General features: G+C 33.2%; 1 protein-coding gene across 1 annotated transcript in view; it reads left to right on the top strand.

Annotated features, from left to right (window-relative positions):
• Positions 1–25,101, top strand: part of LOC123814065 (probable ATP-dependent RNA helicase DDX60) — a 78,042-nt gene that overhangs the window by 32,033 nt on the left and 20,908 nt on the right. Inside the window, 13 exon segments of the mRNA XM_045831625.1 lie at positions 595–714; positions 1,195–1,290; positions 6,104–6,219; positions 6,842–6,981; positions 8,692–8,801; positions 8,901–9,005; positions 9,583–9,708; positions 13,802–13,929; positions 15,245–15,403; positions 17,044–17,188; positions 19,328–19,480; positions 23,868–23,972; positions 24,652–24,852. Of these exon segments, the coding sequence (XP_045687581.1) occupies positions 595–714; positions 1,195–1,290; positions 6,104–6,219; positions 6,842–6,981; positions 8,692–8,801; positions 8,901–9,005; positions 9,583–9,708; positions 13,802–13,929; positions 15,245–15,403; positions 17,044–17,188; positions 19,328–19,480; positions 23,868–23,972; positions 24,652–24,852 (1,704 nt within the window).

Consider the following 25,101-nt stretch of genomic DNA (forward strand, 5'->3'; position numbering starts at 1 on the left):
TGCTAAAGGCGCCTTTCTTTACAGCATTCTGTGTAAAACAAAGTCGAGAGCTCTTAGCTAAATCAGAATTTTTTCTTTGTCTGGAAGGGATTTTGGGGTATCTTTTCCCCATGGAGAATACTTGATTTCAGGCCTTAAACACATACTGGGGGAAGAAATTCAGAATGCTAGTGTTGGGAGGGGTCATCTCTGTCATATTACCCAGTCCTCCCACTTTACAGATGAGAAAACTGGGGATCAGTGAAGTTAAGAAATGTACCAATATTGGAGAACCCATTAGATTTTTAAGTAAAAAATCATCATATGTTTTCAGCTGTACAGATATTACATGTATGTGGCCTAGACTGTTATTTATTGTTTTTAGCCATCATATTAATAAGCACTATCATATGTTATACATTAAGGAAAACTTCAAAATGGAACTAGTGGGAAGAATTTAGTGCTCATAATTCTTTGATTAAGACAAGAATTATATAAAGTTGGTACTCTACCTTTTGCATGCAAATTTGTTCCAGATATTTTTTTTACTTTAAAAAATGTTTTCAGTATTGTCAATAATTCCTGAATAGTGGATTATGTCTTGTATGATTTAAGGCTCTTGTTAATCAAGTGGTAGGAACCGTCTACAGTTTATTTACCAAAGCACTGCCAAAAGGATTAACGGTGTGTGGAGTTTTTACAAGAGATTACCGTCATGACACCTGTAATTGTCAGGTACGTCATAGGCATGAACACATAGTAGATAATAATGCATATTTCAGCACTTTAGTAGGCACTTCAAAGTTTTAATGTGAGTATACATTAAATTCGCAATTGCCTTTAGAAATATATTTATGTTTTAATATTGTTTATATTATTTTTACTTAATAATATGGGTAACTTTTTAAAAATTGTATTTTATATGTAGGGTAAAATGCTTTTCTTTCAGAAATTTCAACACAAGGAAGCAGCTGCCTTTAGCGGCGATGGTTTCAAATTGTAATGATTTTATATTCCCAATGTATGACGTGGGAAAATGTATCTTAACGAAATCATCTTACCTTTTTGAGGGATTTGTTACACAAATTTGTTCTACTTTTCCACAAACAAGATTGAACATATTATGTGATTTAAAATATTTTACTGATGTTTAAAAGTTGAAGCTTGAGATTTTTAAGAAAATTAAGTCAATGCTTTTCAATTTTTTTAAAACAGATATTGGTGACAGTGCCTCAGTGTTTGGAAATACTCTTGCTGTCACCTCGTGGTCAAAAGTGGGTGAAAAGGATAAGATATGTCATATTTGATGAGGTATGCTACCTTTCATTACCATTGCTCCACTAAGTATTTTGATGTACATAGAACATGTAGCTATGTGTTTTAGTAAAGATGGCAATTGTATGGATAGTTATTAAATACTCACTGTATGGAAGGGATAGACTAATGTGATGGTGGTAAAAGACAGATCTGAAAGGAGTGGAAATGGGAAAATGAAAAAAAAATTCTAGGATAAAAGTGATAGTAGCAGAGGAAAAGTAGCCCAGAAATCACTGGACACACTAAGGCATTAACAAGAGACATTTTTTTCTCTAAGCCATAGACCTTCATCCCACTGAACCAACTACCTTTACTTTATTCTATTTTTAATTTTTTATCCTCACTTGAGGATATGCTTATTGAGGTTAGCGAGAGGGAAAAGGAGGGAAAGAAATAACGATCAGTTGCGTCTCAATATGCCCGACTAGGAACTGAACCCACAAGCTAGGCATGTGCCCTGACCAGGAATCAAACCCCAGACCTTTCAGCTTACAGGACAGGTGCTTCAAGGGAACAGCCACGGTGGGGAGAGCTGAATTAAGTGTCTTTTAAGAGGTACTTTCTTATTACCTTGTTGCATTAATGGCTAAAATTATTCATGTCACTCTATTGCTGGTTTAAGAGTGCCTCTTACACTAGCTAGCATTCTTTTGATGGATGATATCAGGAAGGAAATAAAAAGCAAAGTACAAATAAGCAAACAAAATAAGTAAACAAACTAAACAAACAAAATAAACTGCAAATTTAGGAAGATGATATAATTTGAACATAGATTTTTAGTTTTTCTCTAATATATGTATGTATTCTTTTCTAATGCATTAATATATTGAGAGTTATGTATTAACCTTAACATACTGCTTTAGCAACATTTGAAAATTACCTTTTTTATCATTCAGTTTAAAATGTTTCAACTGCCATCATGATTTAGTTTTTGGTCCATAGGTTAATTTAAAAAAGTATTCTTAATTTCTAAATATACTTTTTAAAACTATCTTTTGTGGTTTGTATTTCTAGCATAGTTACATTTAGGCCAAGAATATATCTTTATAGTTTTTATGCATTGAAATTCAAGTTGATAAATAATTTTATATCAGCAACACATTTGAGAAAAATGAGATAAACAAGTATTCTATAGCATTTATAATATCACAAAATATATAAGGTAGTTTGGAATAATTTTTTTAAAAAATGTACAGGATTTTATATAGAAGTTGTTAAACTTTACTGAGTGATGTTTAATAACATTTTTTAAAAGAATGAAATGAGCCCTGGCTGGCGTAGCTCAGTGGATTGAGCGTGGGCTGTGAACCAAAGCATTCCAGGTTCGATTCCCAGTCAGGGCACATGCCTGGGTTGCAGGCCACGGCCCCCAGCAACCGCACATTGATGTTTCTCTCTCTCTCTCTCTCTTTCTCCCTCCCTTTCCTCTCTAAAAATAAATAAATAAAATCTTTTTAAAAATTAGTCATATTATAAAAAAAAAGAATAAAATGAATAGAGGTAGTCCATGTTTTTGCATTTGAAAATTCAATATTATGATTATAATTATAATAGATCATTGTGGACACAGATAGGTTATTTTGGACAATTTGGATCCCAAAATTGTCCTCTAGATTCAGGACAGTCACAATAAAAACTCACAGATTGTCCTGTCATAGTATCTGTGCCAGTGTGTGTGTGTGTGTGTGTGTGCACGCACATGTTTGTGTGTTGGGAGGAGAGAACCAATTACCAGATTCTGAAATTTACATGGAAAGGCAAAAAGCAAAAACTAGCCAAGATACATTAAAAAAAAGATTAAAAATAGGCAGAGAGATGCATTTGAAAAAGAAGATCAAGGTGGACAAAGTTGTTCTTTCAGGATTTCAATCAGGATTTATTGTAGACCAGAGGTCATGAAGTGATGTCTTTTGAAACAGGGATAAACATATAGGCAAATGGGCCAAAGAACCCAGAAACAGAATCCTGTATAGACCTTTAATTTAAGAAAAAAGTGACACTGGAAACAGTATTGGAAAAACTGGAAATCCATATGAAGAGAAAAAAAATTAGATCACTTCCTTACATCATACACAAAACCAGTTTCAAATGATTTAAACATAGAAATGTCAAAGGCAAATTGATAAAACTTTAGAATATATTATCTGAAGAGAATATATTTATTACTTAGGAGTAGATAAAGACCTCTTAAACACAAACTTGAAAGTACAAACCATAAAAAAATAGATGAACAAATTTAACTGGATTAAGATCAAGAATTTTTATTCATCAAAATATATCATTAAAAGGTTGAAATTATAAGTCACCAAGTGGGAGGTATTTGCAACTTATATTTGGAAAAATAACTCTCATTCAAAACATATCAGGATTTCTCTAAGATATTAAGAGAAAAGAAACACAAAAGGAGCTTTCCAAATGACTTACATACCCATGAAAAGAAACTCAACTAAAAGGCTGATGATGTTTTTCTGGATTGGTCACACTTAAAACCTGTATGGCTTTGTGCACCAAAGTAACCCCAATAAATTCCATTTAAAAAAAGAAAACATGGTTACATTAATGTCACGATAAAGCACACCCACCAGACAGTAAAGGTGAGAATCTGGCACTGTCGAGTGCCTTGAAGGAATTGGAATGATGGGAAGACTCACATGCATTCGAAATTTTTTTGACAAAACCTAAAGATGACAATACTTCATGAACGAGGAACTCCAATTCTAATTATGTGCTTGAGGACTAGAAAAAAAGATTGTAGGTCTACAAAAATAAGACAATTTAAGACCTCTCGCACATGTGGACCAGGGGATGCACAAAATGTTTAGAATAGCAACTCAAATGTCCATTAGGGTGGAAATGTGGAATATTTATGTGGTAGAATGCATAGAGTAATAAAAATAAATACAAGAGAATAATCTTAAAGTCATAACACTGAGTAAAGGAAGGTAGACACAAAAGGACACATGCTACATAATTCAAATTACAAAACCTTACAAAAGTGGCAAAATCAACTTATATTGTTTGTGAACACACATAAATGTATGTATAAAGACATGTAATGAAAACCAAGTCATAATTTAAAAAAAACATAATACCTATCAAAGGAGTTTGTTACAATATGGACTTCTGAGAGACTAGAAATATTTGTTCTAGTTTATAAGGATTTTTGCTTCATTTAGTTAATCTGAATAATACTTTGTTCATGTGACAATCTATTTTACACAGTTTATTGAATGTTATATTTCACAATAAAACAAAGGTTAAAAAAGAATGCAAAGATTAGATTAGATAAAAATAATTGCATTCCACATATTGCTATACATAAAATTCTAATAACTACCATTATTTTAATGTTTACTAAAGATATTTATCCTAAATGACTTCTACCCATAATGCCATTTACTCTTTGTAAAAAGTCAATAAAGTAATTACTGTTTGTATGGCTACTGAATTCAGGCAAAGAGAGATTCACTCTCCCTGGTTCACCACATGTGAACTGCAGAGCCAAGATTAGAACACACGCTAGCTGCTTCCATTGTCTGTGCTTTTAATGCTCTGTACTACTCTTCTGTGCTGGAAGGCAGCACAAGCCTGCAGAGGTGTCGGTCCATGTAAAAAGATGAAATTAAATGTCCTCTAATATAACAATGAAAGAAAAAGCTGCAAAATGTTTATTTAAAATCTTTTGCATCTTTAGTAAAATACAAAAAATGAATGCTTCTTACCAAGTTTCACATCATTATAAATTCCACATTCATCTCTGATTTATTAGCACTTCAAATGCGTGCTCACAATTTTATTTATTAAAATGACCTTGTCATCAATATATTTCTGATGTCATTAACGTATTTTTCTTTTTTTTCCCCTCTCTCACTATTTTGACTAAAAGCCTTTTGAAAGCGTCTCTTTACCTCTCCACAGTGCCTACTTCATAGTGGATGAGTGAGTGCTCCATGAAGGATAAAGACTTCAGTAAAAATCAGAAATAAAGTATAAGCAAGACTTTTGACATTGAGTTGGTTTTTGTCTCTTGTATTAATTCTGTCAAGTGTAGGCTGTAATATACATAAGGACCTAATTTTACTAAATAAAAGTTTATTGTTAGCTGAGAATCTTAGAGAAATTAATTAAAATCAAGTTTTTTAAAGTCATTCTGGCTTTCATATATTATTATTAATTTCCCATATCATTGTGGCAAACTAGTAATGAATAAGCTAATAATCACTGCACTTATTCTGTCCCCATTTACAGTCAGGGGACTAGGCTTTCTCTAGATTTCTAACTAATACAAAATAAGTGCTCTATGTGTATTTATGGACTGAAGCCTGGACAGCTTTATTTATATCAAATAAATTTATTTCATAAACACATTTATCTGCATTTCAGTGATAGAATTAGTGACACATGAGTAAATGTTTTATTTTTATAGAGATTTTTCTTCATCTTATCTTTTTGTGGTAATTGCTATAATTTAGCCAGTATTTCATTTGTAAACAAGACTTACACAGTGTATTCTTTCACTTAATTTGTTCTTGCTTATGAGTATTATTATCATGGCATGTGATAATCTTTTTCACAGTTCAGGTGTCACCATGCATCACAGAGCAAGTCATCTCTCACTACGTTGTTCTCAAACCCAGTTTAATTCTTTTCCAAATCATGCTGGGATTTTTGACCAACTTTGTCAGGGGTAAATGAACATTACTGAATGTAAAGAGTGAAGGAAATAAGTTCTGCTAGCAAAATGTATTAATATTTTGGGGAAAATTGTAACTTATTTTATATTGATTCCATGTAACCACATTGCCAGGTTCACTGTCTTGGGGGAGAAATTGGAGCAGAAGTCTGGGAGCATCTCCTCGTCATGATCCGATGTCCCTTTCTGGCTCTCTCTGCTACCATCAGTAATCCTGAGCATCTCACCGAGTAAGCCTCAGTTTTGCATTCATTGTAATTGCTATTAGTGATGATAATAGTAATACTTAATAATCCAGTACATTTTTAAAGAGTAATCTCTAAAAGAAAACAAAAAAAATCTCTTCAAGAAAGACTTATTTTCTTTAAATTTTGTTATATGTAACTAGAAAACATTTGTTCCCATCCTTTGACTAGATAGATATAATTTATACACCTGGTTCTTTAAGAATTTTGTGTAAGAGTTACTTAATTGTCCTGTTTATAGCTTGATATTGAGACTCCTAGAGAACAGCATGCGGCAGATTAGAACAATTCTTCCAATATACTATGCACACTACCTTCCTGTACAAAACAACAAAAATATTTTCAAAATGAGTCAACTCATATCGCAGAAATGGATATAATTCTTTTATTGCATCAATGAATTTCAAAAGAATTTCAAAGTATCAGTTCTTGGTGATTACATGAAAATACAACTGATTAAACTATGTGAATATAAATATAGTTTTAATATGCCTAAGGTTGAGGAGATTTTTATTCTCTTAGAATCAATTCTAATGATTTTTCTTAGAAAACAAATAATACAGTTTTTCCTGTGATGATAATACCTTTCTTTTTTTTTGATAACTAGATGGCTGGTGTCAATTAAAAGATACTGGCAACATGTTGAAAGCACAATGGAAAATTCTGGTCCATCGCAAAATGCCTTGAAAGTTGCCAAGAAACAACAAAGAAAAGGAGTAGAAAAGCCATCATACAGAGTTAGACTGGGTATGATCTTAACCTAGGAGAAGGAGAGCTCTGCATGCGTGTAACATATTAGGGCATCTTATATGTATAAATCAATCAGATTCTTACTACAGCTCTGAAAGGGAATCAATTTTGTCTTAATATACAGTGGAAATTGAGTAAGAATATTAGCTCTAGAAGACTGATATGTTGAAGTCCACACAGCTAACAAATGTGAATCTAATAAACCTGATGATCAAAGACTTTCCAAAGATTACCTGTTTCAAAACACTGTGAATTCCTGCATTATTCAGTGGGGGTTAGGAGAGAACTGTAGCACAGATAAATGATTCACTCCTTATTTTGTAAGAAAACATTACAGATAAAAACGTTTCTAGAAGGCAGTTCAGTTTTGTTCTGCCTAAAAATCATTGTTTCCAAATAACCTGTTTTACTTGTGGTCCAGTTCTGATCTATCATTCCTGTTTCATACCACAGGAGTCTTGCTCTTCATGAATTTTCCTCACATTTAGATTATTCATTGTTCCTCAAAACTTGTCTTTGCTTTTTAAATTTCTTTTTGTGGAATAATCTTTCATCTATACTTGACCAAACTCTCTCTATTCGTTATTTAAGAAGTACTGTCTAGAGGTACAGCTCAAATACCACCTTAATTCTTCAGCTCAAGCCCCATAGTATGTCTGATGTTATGACATTTCCTACTGTCTATTGTAACCATTTTTATATGTCTTATTTTCCTTCGAAAACACTAGACATTTTCAACATATGTATATATATCTAAGTAAATAGATAATATAAAATAAATGATATATAAAACATTTTTAATCTATATCATGGTGTCTTTTATTTTATATGTACTCTAAATGTTTTACTGTTGAATTCAGGAATGTTGCTATACATTACATACTTGTGACTATTTTTATATGAATTCTATGAAGCAGTATAAAATTCTATTTTTCTGGCTACTTTTTAGCTAAAAACTGCGGATACCCATGCGACACCAGTGCGCTCACTTAACAAATATGAAAATGCCTGCTGCATGCCAGGTCCCATAATTGCCCCCAGGATTCCAGTAGAAAACTTTTTGCTTTTCTGGATCTTAAATTTTAATGTGGACATTGATTAAACAAAATGAATAGTAAACAAAATAAGAAATAATAAAAAATAAATAACATGCCAAGTAGTAGTAAATCTAAGAAAAAAAATAAAGCCCAGCGTAATATTAATAGAAACGTTTAGGCTATTATCTTCTTCATTTCAAGAAAATGAACAGAAAAAGAGAAGACACATATTCTTTCTTTGACCTGGTAATATTATTCTTAAAGATAGATAATATAATGATAATAATAATAATAATAGTGATACTCAAAGTCCCTAATTAATTGTATGTCTATGTTAGTTTTTTACCCCATGCCCCGTTATACAAAGGCATGCTTTACAAGAATACATAGAGAAATAAATGAGGAAATCATAATTAAATGCCAGGAACTGAAAAATGGTGATATAATTGAAGATTAAGTTCTGGAAGAAAAGTAAAGCACAGATAGGCAGTATAGATACACTGAATCCCCTTTCAAAGTTCTTCCAAATGACCAGCACTGTTTCTAGCGTTGTATTGGCAATGGGCTCATGCACAGGTCTTCCTAGGCCTGCTTGTAATTGTAAAATCAATTAGATCATTGTTTTGAAAGCAAACAAATCTTAATGATCATTTCAATCCTATAATTACAGTATGGTATAAAGAGCGATACAATGACCTGGAAAAGTATGTGTGTTCCCTAAAGGATAATGACTTTATCATTGAACACTATCACCCATGTGCTGCACTTACAGTCAAGCATGTAAGTAAAAACCACTTTGGAAAATGCGTATGTACCCAGATTGTTAAAAACCTGTAGATGGAATACAAAATGAATAATTCTGTATTTTATGGTCTTTAGTTAGAGAAACATGGAATCCCTTTAGACCTTGGATTTTCTCCACGGGAAAGCATACTGCTGTATGATGCAATGGTACATGTTTGGCCAGAATGGACAAGAATGCAGGTGGGTGAACATATACATTCAATGGCTGATGTCTTAGTTCTTTGGCTGTGGCAGTCCATGAATAATGAACAAGTTCATGAATGGTTTTTATTCTGGTATAGATAAAGGCAGCACATTTCATTGTTAAGAATTTAAACTCCAGAGCCACAATGCTCCAGAATTGGGCAAATTAGTTCTATTTTTTTCTATTGTCCAATTTTTCCCTATCAAAAAAATATCTACTTTGTTGTGGAAGTATGAAGATTAATTGAATTGCCATTTGTAAAATGCTTAGAATAGTGCCTCACCATGGTAAAATGATGTACTTTTAAAATAAACATTTTATACATTTTTATTTCTTTTACCGCTAAAGCTAACTGTGGTATTAAAAGCATGTAGGCGTTGGTATGTTCTAATGCAAACAGAATAACATGCAAATGTTACATAGAGAACAGAACTGCCAGCCTACGTGCAGTTAACTCAGACTATGGATGAAAAAGACTGCTTGAGAGATTTCCTTCATAACAGTGTATATGAAAAACTGTAGAAGGAATGGTGACTTCATTTTACTTGGTATTTGTGGGTCTTCATTTTCAAGGAGTTAGAACCTGAAGAATTCAGCTGCTTCAAGAATAAAATAGTCATTATGAGGACAGATGCCAAGAAATATGAAGAGGAACTGAAAAAAGAAATGATTCGTTGGGTTCAGCTGGACCCAAGCAAGGTAGTTACAGCCATTTAAGATTTTCTTTTCATTTCATATTAATAAGAAAAGGATCTGACTTTAGGTTCAGGAGAATTATCCATAAAGCTCTTGAGGATTTGAAGATGAATACCCCCTTGCCATGCTTTGCTATTCTAGCTTAAATTTAGTTAGCTAAATGTGGAAAAAGGCAAAGAATCACTACTTGAGCTCCAGTATGGACAACCCACACATGCTGGTGCCATGTCTTTCCTGAATCTCGAGTTGGGCTATTGCTTTTCATAGAAGACAGGACTTCTCTGATTTCTGATACAAATGGGTCATAACCCTGACTTTCTTCTCCAATATTTCCCCAAAGAAGAACTTTTAACTGCTTTCTTATATGAATACGTGACCAACCAGTGTCTGCCTATTGCCAACAAACTAGAAAGAAAAAAGAAGTTATAAGTAGTACTTAATGTATGTTACTTACTGTAAGTTGTATTTTTTGACTTGACTTATTTGTGATGATAAAATCCTGATACTTTGCTTTCTGAAGATGGTTACTACAGCATTTCAATGCACAAGCAGTGGCCCATATCTGTAGTTACCCAGAGCTGATTCACCAGACTGTTAGAAGAAAAAGAACATGGTCCCACTGCTTTACATTTACTGACATGTAATATCAAACAATCTTCACTGCTTGGGGCTCAAAGTCATGGTTAAGATGTGATTACTTCTTGATCAGTTCAGAAAATGGAAGCAAAATTTTAATCCATCCCTATTTTCTGCATTCTATTTCCACATGAGAAGAAACCCATTTTTTCTTCTTTTTTTCTTTTTATTTTAATTGCACACTGACTTGGGCAGACTACCTTATCTACAAGCCTGAAAACCACCAAATGTCAAGAACTGCTATGATATAAAATAAAGGTTTTCAACACTAGCTGCTTATAAAAAATGCAACTTATTAAAAATTCTGATTTGATTGGCCTTGTATGTGGCTGGAGCACTGGAATTTTAAAATCAGATTCTATGAAGTTTTCATGTGCAAACAGGGTTGAAAACCTTCGGTTTATCATTGCTATTATCTGGCTTTTAACACACTGGGATATATAGATACCAGCCTATATCAAACTTAATTTTACTTAGTCCTTTTGAATTACAATATTTTCAGTGGTGGCAAATCCCTAAGCTCTAATTAGTTTCATCCAATATCCTCTTCAGTAGGCAGGAGTCATAGATTTCTTTTCCTTAGAGCTTATGATGTGCCTCATGGCAATGATCGGTGCCATTCATAACATGAAAATCCTCTTCACATCTATTGTACCTGGTCTAATAATTTTACTGGACATTTTACATTCTTTTCATCTAAAATTTTAGTTTTAAACATTTACTTTTCTTAATTTTTAAACTTTAGATATTTTGTTAAAATATTATTTATTAAAAAAAATTATTTATAGACCAGTAGGGTATATATAGGATATCAGTTGAATGAATAAATGAATAAAATTATTTCTTAATTTTATTTTTACCAGGCACCCTCTGGTATCGTAATCTAAATTCTGCTTTTAGTTAATATTTATGTGGCCAGCATTTTCTCTTGCTATATCATAATATTTTTATTCTATATTACTTTTAATTAGAAGACCAGTTATAAATATTACCTTATCCCAATTATTTTACTCAATTAACTTAAAGTTGTTTTGCTTTTTCAGTTATACCATTTCTTTGTGGTTTGATATGGCTTTGATTAATGTTGTAATTTTACATGGTTGGGGACATCAACACATTTTCCAGTTGTGAATTGAGATCGCTCTCAGTAGATATTTAACATAGTTAACATACTTTACTTTTAGAGTTGGTGACAATCTTTTCTCCTGTGTTGGCATCTGTGATGATTTCTTGTTTATCTGAAGTTCAGGGAAGGCTATTTGTTCAGAAACTCTAGTTTTACTGTATTTAGGAAAAAAACTTTTATTGTTAGTCTCATGTTTCAAAATTTCTTTTTTCTTTTTAACTTTTCTTTGTGTTTTTTTTTCTACTCCTCTAGTTGATTTTTTTCCCCAGCCACATCTTTTCCTCTGTGGGCTCTCTTGGCACTGTATGTATTTATTTATATTTTTTTCAGAACTTCTTATTCTGAGGTTATTGATCTACTTCCAAGTCCTTATCAGCTAATTCCAACATCACTATAATCTTTTGTTTATCTGGGATAATTTTCTTTCCTCTTGAGAAGGGGTCATATTTTCCTTGTTCCTTATATGTTGTTATTTTGTGGGATTGTCTTTTGTTGTTGTTGTTATTTTTGGACTGTGAATGTTGTATTGTGAAGATTATGTATTCTGTTATAGTCCTCTGGAAATTTTTTTTTTAATTTTATCTTAGAAAGTAATTATAACTAAAACTCAAATTACAAATCCTGTCTTCTGAGCGACAGCTAACATCTCCATTCTTTCATCCTTAGTTGGGCTGTATGGAGTTTGTTTTGCCCATGGGTGGGTCAATAGTTAGATAAATTTGCACTTAGTTTATTCATAGATTTTAAGAATTTTCTTTTGTAGTTCTCTCATTTCTGGAATCTTCTTCTCACTTTAGTGGCTATTGTTCTTAGCAGAATTTTCTGTTTCTTTACAAAAAAGATTGCAGGATGGGGGTGGGAAAGGGTTTGTTAACACTTTGGCTTAGCTGCATTTGTCCAGGCTAAAAGCCTGGAAGCTGTGTTTTTCCACTCCTGCTGTTCCCTTTCCCTATATACTCTCCTCCAGAACCCGTCTGCTTTTGTTTTGCTTTTCAGGTCATTGTTTGGTTGTATTTTTCCCAAAGTGGCAGTAGTTACCTACAAGAGGGTGGGGTCTAGTAGGGACTCATTCACCCATAACAAAAGCAATAAAAAGCAGAACTCTTCCTTTTCTCTTTTTGTTCTCAGAGAATTTCTCACACACTCCTGAAGGAGAATATATATCCTACTAGATTGCCAGGACTTTCTGGAAATTTCATTGGCACTTTTCATGTATACTGACTTACCTCTTTCTATTCCATTTTATCTATAGTATATAGACTGTCTACTGATGAAAACATAACTACTTTTTCTCAAAACATTGGGCAACAGTATCATAAAGAAAACAATTCCTCATTTAAAGGCAGAGTAAGCTTTACCACAGCAATTTTTAAAAGTATTTGGCTTCCTCTACTGAAGCTGGAGCTATTGGGGCCTAGTGGGAGTCCTTTTGCAGGCTATAGGCCAGGCCAGGCCAGGGAAGGCTGAATCACCAGGTGCTTTAGGGAGTGGATTAATCTCTACCTTGTAATAGTTGCAAATGGCTCTGAGATGTGTTTCTTTAGGGTGAGTCAACTGATGGAGTAGAAGAAATTTGAGAATGGTGCAAAGCTTGTTCAAATTTTTTATGATAGATTTATTTATGATGTATAAATTGAGTCATTAAACATAAACATAAAAATAAGAAAATGTGGTACATACACTTTGGAAAATTGGAAGAGTTTCCCTAGTGTTTTATTCCTCCTTGAGCTTATATTGAACTACACACTTCTCTAACCCCAACAGTTACAGTTTTTTTGGGTTTAGTAGTTGATTTATTGTGTCTCTCACATCTAGTTCCTAAACACTTGGGGGGTCAGCTGAACTCTCTCCTTTGTTCACATTTCTTAGTTTTCCCAGGACAACCATGGTTTGCATGTCTTGTTTTTAACCTCTTCAATCCTTCCCTCTTAACATTATTGTGATGCTGAATTCTTACACATTCATAACATCTGATTGTATTTGTAGAATTTTGAGCAATTTTAACTCTTACTAAGCAATGTTAAAAGTCTTACTTCCCGGGCCCTGTGTTCACACTGTTGATAACCAACATCAATTTGTGACAACCTCTGTCCACTTCCATAAACACCATAGGCACAATTATGATATAGTTGAAATATATCATTCAAGTTTTCTTAGATTATAATTTTATTTAAAAATGTGCATGGTTTAAATATAATTATCAGTTTACTCCATGAAAATTCACTAAGCCTAACCACTTTGATTTTCGGTTTTAAATGCTAGTTGATTGTGTCATCTTTTCTTCACAATCATAAATATTTAATGATTTATCTTACTTATAATAATTTTATTCAGGTGAATCAGTTACTAAAGTACCTTAAGCCTCAAACTTTTGACAGTGCAGAAACTGAAAAGCAAAAAATGTTTCCCCATTTTGTGGAAAAACTTAAAGAAATGAATAAACTGCCTGCAATATTCTTTTCGTAAGTAATATTTACTTAGCTTTATACTTAATGTTATATGAATTTGAAGACTTTTGAAAACAATGATATGGATAACCTCTGATTCATATTAGAATTTTAAGAAATTTTAACTCTATTTATGTCACAGTCATACTTATGATATCAAGCTGGGTACAGGATGAGAGGAATACCTCTCTTAGTAAATTATACTTCAAAACCTAATTGTATAGTTTAGTGCAGTAGAATTCTCTGGCCTATCAATTATTAGAAAAGTTCTTTACACCATCAAAGTAAGATAAAGGGAAAAGGGTAGAATGTAGTGTGCACTTGTCAGAAACCAGCATGTACGGTAACACACATGCATTCCATATGCACACATATGACCTTGCTGTATTTGTTCTCTGGGTTCTTTGCAAAAGTGTTTACATCTAAACTCTTTATTAAAAAGGAAAGACCTTCAGTCTGCTAATTTTCCTTTTTCTATTTTTCCCTTTAAAGCATTAAAAGAAAGGTTAGATGGGGCTTAGTGACAACATCATATAATTAGCAATTATGTTTTCATTGCACTTAAAATACAGATTTTCCTTTGGGAAATATTTAATTGGTCTATATGGATGAAATGAGCTCACATTCAGTTCATTTCACTTTGCTTCTTGGTGCCGGGCCCAGGACCCAGGGATGCAGACGCAATCTATGACTTGACTCCTTGTAGGGAATCGATTGTAAGAGAAGTGGTTGTGTGTGAACTTGAAACAGATTCAATAGTTTAGCTAGTCACAATATACAGAGTTATGTAATGTTTCAATATTCAAGGCATTTGGTATATGTTAATAGAAAATATGAGGAGATACTTGTCACCTCTGGGAACATAGGAAAGTAAAATCAGAAATTATTAATTGTAAAGCCGTCTGTCCCTTAAAGGTATAACATAATATACATTTGAAATAAATATGTGATAATGGCATTAGGTGCTTCAGAGTTTAGTGGAAAGAGACATGAGTGGGCTAGGGAGGTTATAGACATTTTTACACAGGGGCTGGGTCTCAAAGTACAGTATTGTAGACAAGAAGGAGAGAGGAGGAAACCTAGATCTGATTTAATCCATTCCGTTTGAAACAAAACAAGATCTCCAAAGCAAACAAACAAATTAAAGGTAGAGTATGAATAAAACTTACATGATTATAAAATCTTATATATAATCTATCTCCCTCATATATATGAGATATATCTATAAGATATATGAGTGTGTGTATACACACACACACACACACACACACACACACAAGATTGATGGGAAGATGAAGTTTTTAAAAATGCTGATACATTTTTAATTTAGATTCAACATTCACTCAGTGGAACTATCAGCTTCATGACTTCTTTCAAATTTGAGAATCAAACAGAATAGTCATAAAGACCCAAATTCTGAAACAGAGAAGAAAAATTTGAACAAGAAACTATGGAAAGCAATAAAGTCTCAAAAAAGAAACTGGGCTGTGTGAGTATTTTGACTTGAGTTGTGAAATTTTAAAGGTTAAAATAAACTGTATAAGTTTTTAATAAACTTTTTATAATTCAAACTTGTTTTTATAATGTGATGATATAATTTTTTGTCTCTTTTATATGACACATCAAGTTAGTTGACTAATACTTCACTTTTGGTAGGACGTCCAGGAAAGTATTTTTTTGAGTATTTTATAATATTCAAAAAATTATATAATAACTTGCAATAATTTTCTTCATTGTCCTAGCTTCTTTTTCTTAGACGTGTAAGTTATACATTTGTTTTTTAGGAATTGCAAGCTTGCAAATTTGCTAGGAGTAAGTTGTATAATTGCTTACATTCACTTTTAAAAGATAGCCATTAAAATATCAAATAGCTAATTAGTCAAACAAGTTTGTTAACATAATTGTCTTTTAATATAATACAGGAAATATGATTTTTGTATTTTTATGCCTTTATTTTCTTAATATAAAACATACAAATATGTGAAGAAATGCCTCTAGTTTTGTTTCATCCGAATGTACAAATTTACCAGGGAAACATGACGTAGGAATTTTGTTACATAACTTTGTTTGATCGTTGTTACACAATTCTCACCCTCAGGATTCTTTTCTAGCATTTGCTCTACTGACTCTTGAAAGAAATAATAACCATGATGCAATAAATTACTCTTTTCTGACTGTTTCCTAAGCTGGAGGTGGTCATACAGAATAGGTTTGAGTCTTAGAAGAGTAAAACTTCAGGTAGGATGGCTGATACAGACCTGTTTTAGTGGCCCAGCAGCTGGTCACCCTCTGTGTGCCATTCTACCCAAGCAATGACTGATTAAGAAGTACCCTGATATACCTCCAGGCTCTTTTTGGCATGTGCAGAAAGTCAATTACAGGCTATGTTAGAAAGAAGACAGTTTTGCAGATAGAATTATTCTATACTCCTTCAACTATAAAGAATTTGCATTTTATGCAGTTATTAGGAAAATTAATTTTTCTATCAAATTTAATGTCAAAAATACTGTTCCACTGGAAACAAATTGATGTTTCTCTTTCTCCCTTCCCTGTTCTCTAAAACACAGGTGGCAAATACAAGGCGTGCAGGCCAAATCCGGCCCGGCACCTTGTTTTATCCGGCCTAGCACCTTGTTTCTACCTGGTGGCAGCACCAAACTCCTTGCCTCTAGTTAAGGAGTAGTTACATTATACAGTCCTAAAATTACATTTGGCCCTTTGAAGGCAACCGTGAGGCTGATGTGACCCCTGGTGAAAATGAGTTTGACACCTCTGCTCTAAAACCAATAAATAAAAAAAATTTTTTAAATATTCTTCCACTGGATATAGAAAATAAATTAAAATTTGGTTGGCGTGAGAGATAGGAGAGGCACAGAATGTTTTTCTATTTTGCATTAGGTGCATTTTAATGAATATATTTGAATATACTTTAAAGGGAAGCTGATAAAAAAGACAATTGAGGTAATTAAGGCCTGACGAATATTCTCTAAGAGGCACATTGTGTTTTGGGTTCGAATTATCTGCAGTTCTTTTCGCCTGGCATTTATGTATATAAACTCAAACTTACAAAAATAAAAGAACAAGCTATAATCAATATATCTACTGATTTTCCATATTTTTTATATTCAGATTTTTAAATTCAGATTCAGGTGCTAGGATTCAAAGAATCATTGTATTGAAAGCTGAAATAGAGGAAATAAAGAAAAACCTTAAGAAGCATTATGCAGTGCCTCCAGACTGTAATTATGCCGACCATACAGTTGTGGATAGCCAGGTAAGGGAAAAGAAACAAGGATACAGTCAGGTGTCCAGGTGGGCACCTGCTAGGGCTGCCATAACAAAGTGCCACAGAGTGAGTGGCTTAAACAACCAATACTTATTTTCTCCCAGTTCTGGAGAGTAGAAATCTGAGATCAAGGTGTTGGCAGGGCCGGTCCTTCTGAGAGCTATGAGGGAAAGATCGATTCCAGATCTTTCTCCTTGGCTTACAGAAGGCCATCTTCTTTCTGTATCTTCATATCTTCTTCCATTTTGTGTATCTGTGTTCAAATTTTCTGTTCTTGTAAGCACACTAGCCATACTGGATGAGAGACCACCCTTATGACCTCATTTTAACTGAATTACTTTGTAAAGAACCTCTATGCAAATACAGTCACATTTTGAGGTACTAGGGGTTAAGTCATTGATATAAGATTTTTTGGAAAACACACTTTAGCACATAAAAGTCTACATAGTGTCTATATTGTTATATGGAATTTATAAAACATACAACATAATCTAAGTTAATCTTGAAACAATAAATTGGAGCCTAAAGTTTGAGGCTAGAAAAACTAAAATAATTTGCTTGAGTTTATACAGTCATTAAAAGCAGCTCAAGGAATTATACCAAAGTATAACTCCAATATCTATGAAATTGCATTTATTAATTGAAGTTAGTTATAACTATTTCTATATGTAGACAGATATATTAAAATTAAATGTAAAATAATTTTTCTGAGCTATAGGGTGAAGCAACAACTAGCTACAAGAACCTCAAAATCATTTGTGTTTTTTCTGGAAATTCTTTCTTGTCTGTTTTTTAACTATCTGGAACCTAGATCTTCAAACTGGAAACTGTGGAGTTACGATGCTTCTCCCTTATGCCACACCTCATTCAGAAACGTAACTCTAAAACATGGATAGACACCCTGAACAATGGGTGCTCATTTAATGTTTGTTGGTTGAGCTAATTGTTCATATAGTAGTCAGAGAAATGTGGTTATTACTTTTTTATGCTTTTTTGTTTCCTTAAGTTATGGGAGAGAGGGAGAAAAAGAGGCAGAATGCGAGAAAAAGGATGAAAAAGAGAAAGAAAAGAGAGGAACAATAATAGTGACTGACAGACAAAGTGTACAGAAATAGACCCAGAGAGTTTCAGAGAGAGTTTCAAAAGAGAACAAGAGAGGGGGAGGGGGAGAGAGGGAGAGGGGAGGGCAAGGGGTAGAGAAAGAGAGAAACAGTGATAGATATAAAGACAACACACAAAAAAGATAGACAGGAAGACACAAAGAATGAGAGAGAGAGAGAGGACAACCAACACTGATCAGACATGACTGGAAGTGCTAATGAAAAAGAAACCCAGTAAACTATCATATTTTTTAGACCATAAGATGCACCTAAGTTTTAGAGGAAGAAAACAGGAAAAACATTTTTGAAGCAAAAAATGTGGTAAAATATTTGATAACATAAACAGCATAATATTTCACCAATGTAAATGTAAGCAGAACTCAACAGCAGCATTAAAACCATTATTCCTCCCATATTTGGGGGGGAAAATGCATCTTATAGTCCGAAAAACATGGTAGATTTGAATTAACAGCAAAAATAAAACAATAGGGTGGTAGCAAATTAGACCAAGCTGAGAATTTAGGCAGGGGTGGGTTTTGGTAGTACCCTCAGGGCACTCTGGTCCCTCACCTCTCTTATCTTCTCCCTTCTGGTGTTTCCTCGTTTCCTGAGGGTGATCTGGAGGCCGTAGTTCAGTTCATTAGAGCCATAACCAGTGATTCAACAGTTTGAAATCAAGGGTAGGTCTCAACCACTCAGTGGGTATGGAGAAGAAAATGGGGTGCATGTTCCTGACAAAGAAATAGATGAAGAAAGCATCACCACGTGTAAAGTTGGGTTACATTTTCTTGTATCAGATATCAAACTTTGACTATCAGGGACTATGAAACCATTCTACTAAAATACCATCCATATATTGGGCATTTTCTAGTTTACATAGGCTTTGGCTTCTGGCCACAACTGTCTTTAGAAGTGTGTCCAACTCTGCATTGATTTCTAAACAACTTTTTAACACATGACATCAGGCTAAGTTGAAGGATAAATGCTTTAAGTTGATACTGCAGACTTTTTGTTTGGGATATTTCAGGCTTTATCAAAGATCTTATACAGACTGAGAGGAACAAGAAAAAGGTACCAACTGCACAGTCTGTTAAGGCAGGGCATTGGATATCATCATGGTTCAATGGAATATAAGCAAAGACAAGTTGTGGAGATGCTTTTCAGACTGAAGCACATCAAGGTTGGTGAACTTTGAGGATAACTTTCCTAAAAGCAGCACCCTCATTCCTTTGAGCAGGCCTCAGTAAGAGGGAGAAATGTACTCTGACATAATCCCTCCACTTGGAGGGATATTCTGCTAACATTTTAGTATATTCTGTTCTTTCAAATATATTTTATATAGTTAATATATAATGTATGTGCAATTAGGGATCCTGTCTGCCTTGCCTAATAGTATATAATTGTCCAGTATGAATTAGCATTACTTAATGAACAGTTTATGAGTGCACCATAATATACATATGTAAAATTCATTTAAACATTCTGCTAATGTTGAAATTTTTGTTTATAAACATGTCATTATTTTGGATTATTGATGAGATTAGCTGATTCTGCAAAGTGACATCATTATTTCAAAGAGCAAAAGTAATTTTCAAGCTCCAGAAATACATCACTAAATTTCTTTCCTGACTTAGTCCATTTACTTACCTCACCTTGACAAATTTTGAGTATTATGGTTAAAAAATGGAATTGTGAATTCAGTGCAGAGAGCATCGTATATGACATGCACCCAATTTTTCAGTTTAAAATTTTACATTAGTATAGTACAGGTGTTATAATTATCTAATGTTGATTTGTTTTTATTAACTAAAGTTTATTCTTTATTCATACTTCTTCAATTGTTCCTCTAATGTCCTTTTACTGTTCCAAGATCCCACCCAGGATGCACATTTTATTTATTTGTCAGACCTTTTTAGGCTCTCTCACCTGAGACAGTTTCTTAGATTTGCCTTGTTTTTGAAGATCTTGACAGTTGTGAGGATAATTGATCAGATATTTTTGTAGAATATTACTCAACTGGGATTTCACTGATGTTCTTCCTCATGGTCACATGGGGTCTATGTGTTGTTTGTAGGAAGACCTCAGGGGTAGCATGTCATTCTCATCATATTATATTAGTGTTATAGACTATGGACATGACATCACTGTTGATGTTAATCTTGAGCATCTGACCCAGATCCTATTTGTTAGACTTTTCCACTATAAAGTTACTTTTTATTGTCCTTTTCCTTACTGCCCTCCTTGAAAGGAAGTCACTATGCACAGCCCACACTTAAGGAGTAGGTAGTTCAGTTATAACTTTCCTCCTTATAGCTGGACTATCTACATAAATTATCTAGAATTATTTTGTATAACAGTTGCATCTCTTCTCCTTCATTCTTTTATGAACCCCAAATTTATTTATGTCAGTATGGGCACATGGATATTTATTTTATACTTTAGATGTAAGTCAATACTACTTATTTTCTTGTTCAAATTGTTCCAGCTTCAGCAATTGGGAGCCCTTTCACTTGCTTTCTCTAACCCTTTGGCATGCTTCCATCATTGTGGGTTGTTTGTTTTTGAGCACTTCCTTACTTTCTGGTGAAGTAAGATGCTCACTCGTCTTGCATATTTCTTGCCCCAGCCTTAGAATAAGTCATGTCTCCAAAGAGCCCTGATTTGCTTTGGACAGGCCTGAGAAACTTACAATAAAAAGAGTCAAAGGAGACGTGCCTGTCGAATGTCATATGGTTCTCTGGGGGGATCCTGAAAAAGGACATTAGGTCAAACTAAGGAAATCTGGGGAAAGTATGAGCTTCAGTTAATAATACTGTGTCAATATCTTTCATTAGTTGTCACAAATATACAGGACCAATTTAAGATATTAATAGTAGAGAAAACTGGGTGTAGAGCATAGGAATCCATTTTTTAAAAGATTTTATTTATTTATTTTTAGACAGGGGGAAGGGAGGGAGAAAGAGAGGGAGAGAAACATCAATGTGCAGTTGCCTCTTGCGCTCCCCACACCTGGGAACCTGACCCACAACCCAGGCATGTGCCCTGACTGGGAATCAAACCAGTGACCCTCTGCTTTGCAGTCAGGTGCTCAATCCACTGAGCCATACCAGCTAGGACAGGAACTCTTTATTATCTTTGCAAATTTCTGGAAATCTAAAAAAGTTCTAAAAATAAAGTTTATTTAGCAATATGTTCTATACATGTATTAAAGTATGTGTTCTGTGGGTCCTGGTTTCAGTGTTCTGTGAGACTTCCTTAATTTAAATCTGTATTATTGGGCCTTTTTTTTTTAATACCTTCTATCAATTATGAGAGTAGAATTGTGAGTTAGAAAGTGTTAAAATCTCTTATTGTTAATATAATTTTTTTATTTCTCTTTGTAGTTCTGTTAGTTTTACTTTACATGTTTTAATATGTACTATATTATATAAGAAAATGACATTAAAGATAAAACACATTAAAAGCACTCTGAGAAAACAGATTCACAGAGTAGTTGAGTGACATCAGACTTGTCAAAAGCAAAATGGAATCCAGAAATAAGTGAAATTTTATCTTAAAAATTTTAAAGAAAATAATTTCCAATTTAGATTTTATATACAGCAAAATTATTTTTCTAGAATGAGGGCAAAGTGGAGAATTTCAGACAAATAAGTACAGAGATGTTTGACCATTTTGCCTCATCAATTAAAAGAAAATTCTAAATTAGGCAGAATGGAAGTAATTTCAGAAAAATGAGAGTTATTTAAAAATATATAAAGAGTGATCATAGAAAAATGCAAATATAAATTAAAATTATTATCTGAATAAAAATATCCACTTGGAATTTTTTAAAAAGGGAAACTATGTTACAGTAGTGTATGTCTCAGAAGTGGAGGTTATTTGAGGAAATGTCTAGGGGAGGATAAAATTATTGATTAATTTTGGACCTTTAAAAGATAAGTACAGATTATGTAAATTTGTCAATACTCACTGAAAAAACAGAATTTGAGTGTTCAACTTCCAAACTACAGAGGAAAAGTAAATGACATTAAAACATCTGAATGAATTAAAAAGTAACCGAGAAAGCAGACAAAATGATTTAAAACACTGTGACTATGAGTATAAAATGATAGCCAGGTCATCAAATATGAAAATTATGTTAAATAAACTGATGCATATGAACTCAATGACTCAAATTAAGAGGAACATTTTTGAAGCTGATCAACAGAATATCTAACTAGGTGTTGACTATATGGGACATATTTAAAATATAAGAAGAAAAAAGAATTGAAAGGAAAAGAAATGTAAATAATAACCAAAAGAAAGCTGATGTGGTAATATTTATATTAAACAAATGCATGTTAAGATAAAATCATTACTAGAGGGACAGATGGTCCCACTATTAGAAAGGTATACTAATTTAACATTTTTACAATGTAAAAATATAAAAAGAAAAAATCGTAATGGAAACAAGAAAATATAGAGTAGATAGATAAGTAAAATACTATATAGCCAAACTTATGTAGTGGAGCTAAACTAGTAAAGAAAAATGTATATTTTGAAGAGAGAAAGTCGAAAAGAGAAGTAATAAAGAGTACAAGCAATCTGAAGTGGGGTTGGGATAAAATAGAGATGAGATATTCTTGGTGTTAGCTTCAGTTTTTATTAAGAAATGTGAGTTAAGCCCTGGCTGGAGTAGCTCAGTGGTTTGAGCTCGGGCTGCGAATCAGTGTCCCAGGTTCAATTCCCAGTCAGGGTACATGCCTGGGTTGCAGGCCATGACCCCCAGCAACCACACATTGATGTTTTTTTTTCTCTCTCTTTCTCCCTCCCTTCCCTCTCTAAAAAATAAATAAATAAAATCTTTAAAAAGAAAAGAAATATAAGCAGAAAACTTACTTTAAAAAAAGAAATGTGAGTTAAAATAGTATTTTTAAATTGAAATAGAAAAGGGAAATCCTAGGAAATACCCTTTATTCATATATTTTATCTCAATTGAAAATACCATTTTCTACTCAATACACCATCAAGTCACCTCCAAAAAATCAAAATGCCCCATCAGATCATTCAGCTTCAATTCATCACCTCCTAAAATGAGTTCATGCACTAACGAAAGCAATTTTATAAATATTAATTGTATCATGTTATGCCCCTTTCTCTTAAAATCTAAACTGCTTAGAGTGGTTTTCTTATGCTTGATGTGACCTGGTGCCTGCTCCCTCTCTTGGAATTTATCCCCTACTGTACTTTTAGAAATGTTTTTGTGTAAAATAATACTGCTTTTACAACCTAGCACTTTTATTTGTGCACAATAATTACAAATTTACTGAATGACTATGATTTCACATCATTTTACAATCTAAAAATGCTAGATAGTTATATTAAGGAAAACATAAAAATAAATGCAAATCTTTATGAGTTATTTATTCAAAAAATGTAGTTTGTATTTTTGGTGACATTGGCTTCCCATTTTACTGAAGAAAAATGACTTTAAGGGAGTCTAATCTAATCAATATTTAAAGACTATGCATACATTTATGTATTGTAGGTTAAATTTATTTTTTATTTTGTTTACTGTTTACCCTTAGGTAGTAACAGCTACCTCCTCCCTTGCTTTGGGAATTAACATGCCATGTAAATCTGTTGTTTTTATGGAAGATTCTGTTTATTTGGATGCCTTGAACTTTCGACAGGTATTTATACAATTTGCCTATATTTGTATACATAGGGATTGGGAATGTCTGTTCAGTAAGCCAAAAAAAGACCATGTTTATTTTGAAACTTTGGGGGATGAATTCACTTATTAGGTTGAATAGTTTTCATAGGTTTATTGGAATTATTTACTGATTTTAGAAACAGAGGAAGAGAGTGGGGGAAAGAGAGGGAGAAACATCAATGTGAGAGAGAAACATGGTAGGTTGCCTCCCCTATGCGTCTTAACTGGGAGCGAACCCACAGCCTAGGCATGGGTTCTAGAAAATGCTCCGACCAACTGACCTACCAGGCTATTAGGTCAGGACCTCATTGCTTGATTCTTGTATGTGCCCTGACCAGGACTTGAACCGGCCACTTTTTTGTGTACAGGACAACACTCCAACCAACAGAGCCACCCAGCCAGGACACCCCTACTTTAAAAGTCATGGTCTTAAAACATAGTCATTACTAAAATAGTCAAAACATAGTCATTGATAATATATTTTTAAAATAAAATAATATTTTAAACTTTGCTAAACTTGGTATACCAAGCAACAAAGAACTCTCAAGATTCTTGAAAGTTTAATTATTTCTTGTGGTATAGGTAAGTCAGACATTAACCATTTACAGAGTCAAGATTTGAAATAACTTAAAAGTGTTTTGTGATAATGTCCTTAGATGTCCGGTCGTGCAGGAAGACGTGGAGAAGATCTTACAGGACATGTGTTCTTCTATGACATTCCATTACCTAAGATAGAAAGGCTCTTAAAGTCGAATGTGCCCAAACTAAAGGGTCAGTTTCCTTTAAGCATTTCCTTGGTTCTCAGACTTATGCTCTTAGTTGCCAAAGCAGATGACAAAGAGGATGCCAAAGCAAAGGTACACTGTTTTATATTATTTAAATTACCTAACTAGATATAATCACGTAAGCTCAGTTTGATCATAAATTACATAAACTGAAGAGAAGAAAATAATAAAGAGAATAAAAACTCACTGTAACATTTGATTCTACTTTGTAGTTCCCTTATTCAACATAGAAACTTGCTTTTAATTTTACACATTTAAACATGTGGAAAATTAAGCCCATGCTTGTCCTATTATAATAACCTCTGGGTTCCATATATATCA

The sequence above is a fragment of the Phyllostomus hastatus genome, unplaced genomic scaffold (assembly GCF_019186645.2).
Source record: "Phyllostomus hastatus isolate PE091 unplaced genomic scaffold, TTU_PhHast_1.1 phas_contig_159, whole genome shotgun sequence".
Lineage (NCBI taxonomy): Eukaryota > Metazoa > Chordata > Mammalia > Chiroptera > Phyllostomidae > Phyllostomus > Phyllostomus hastatus.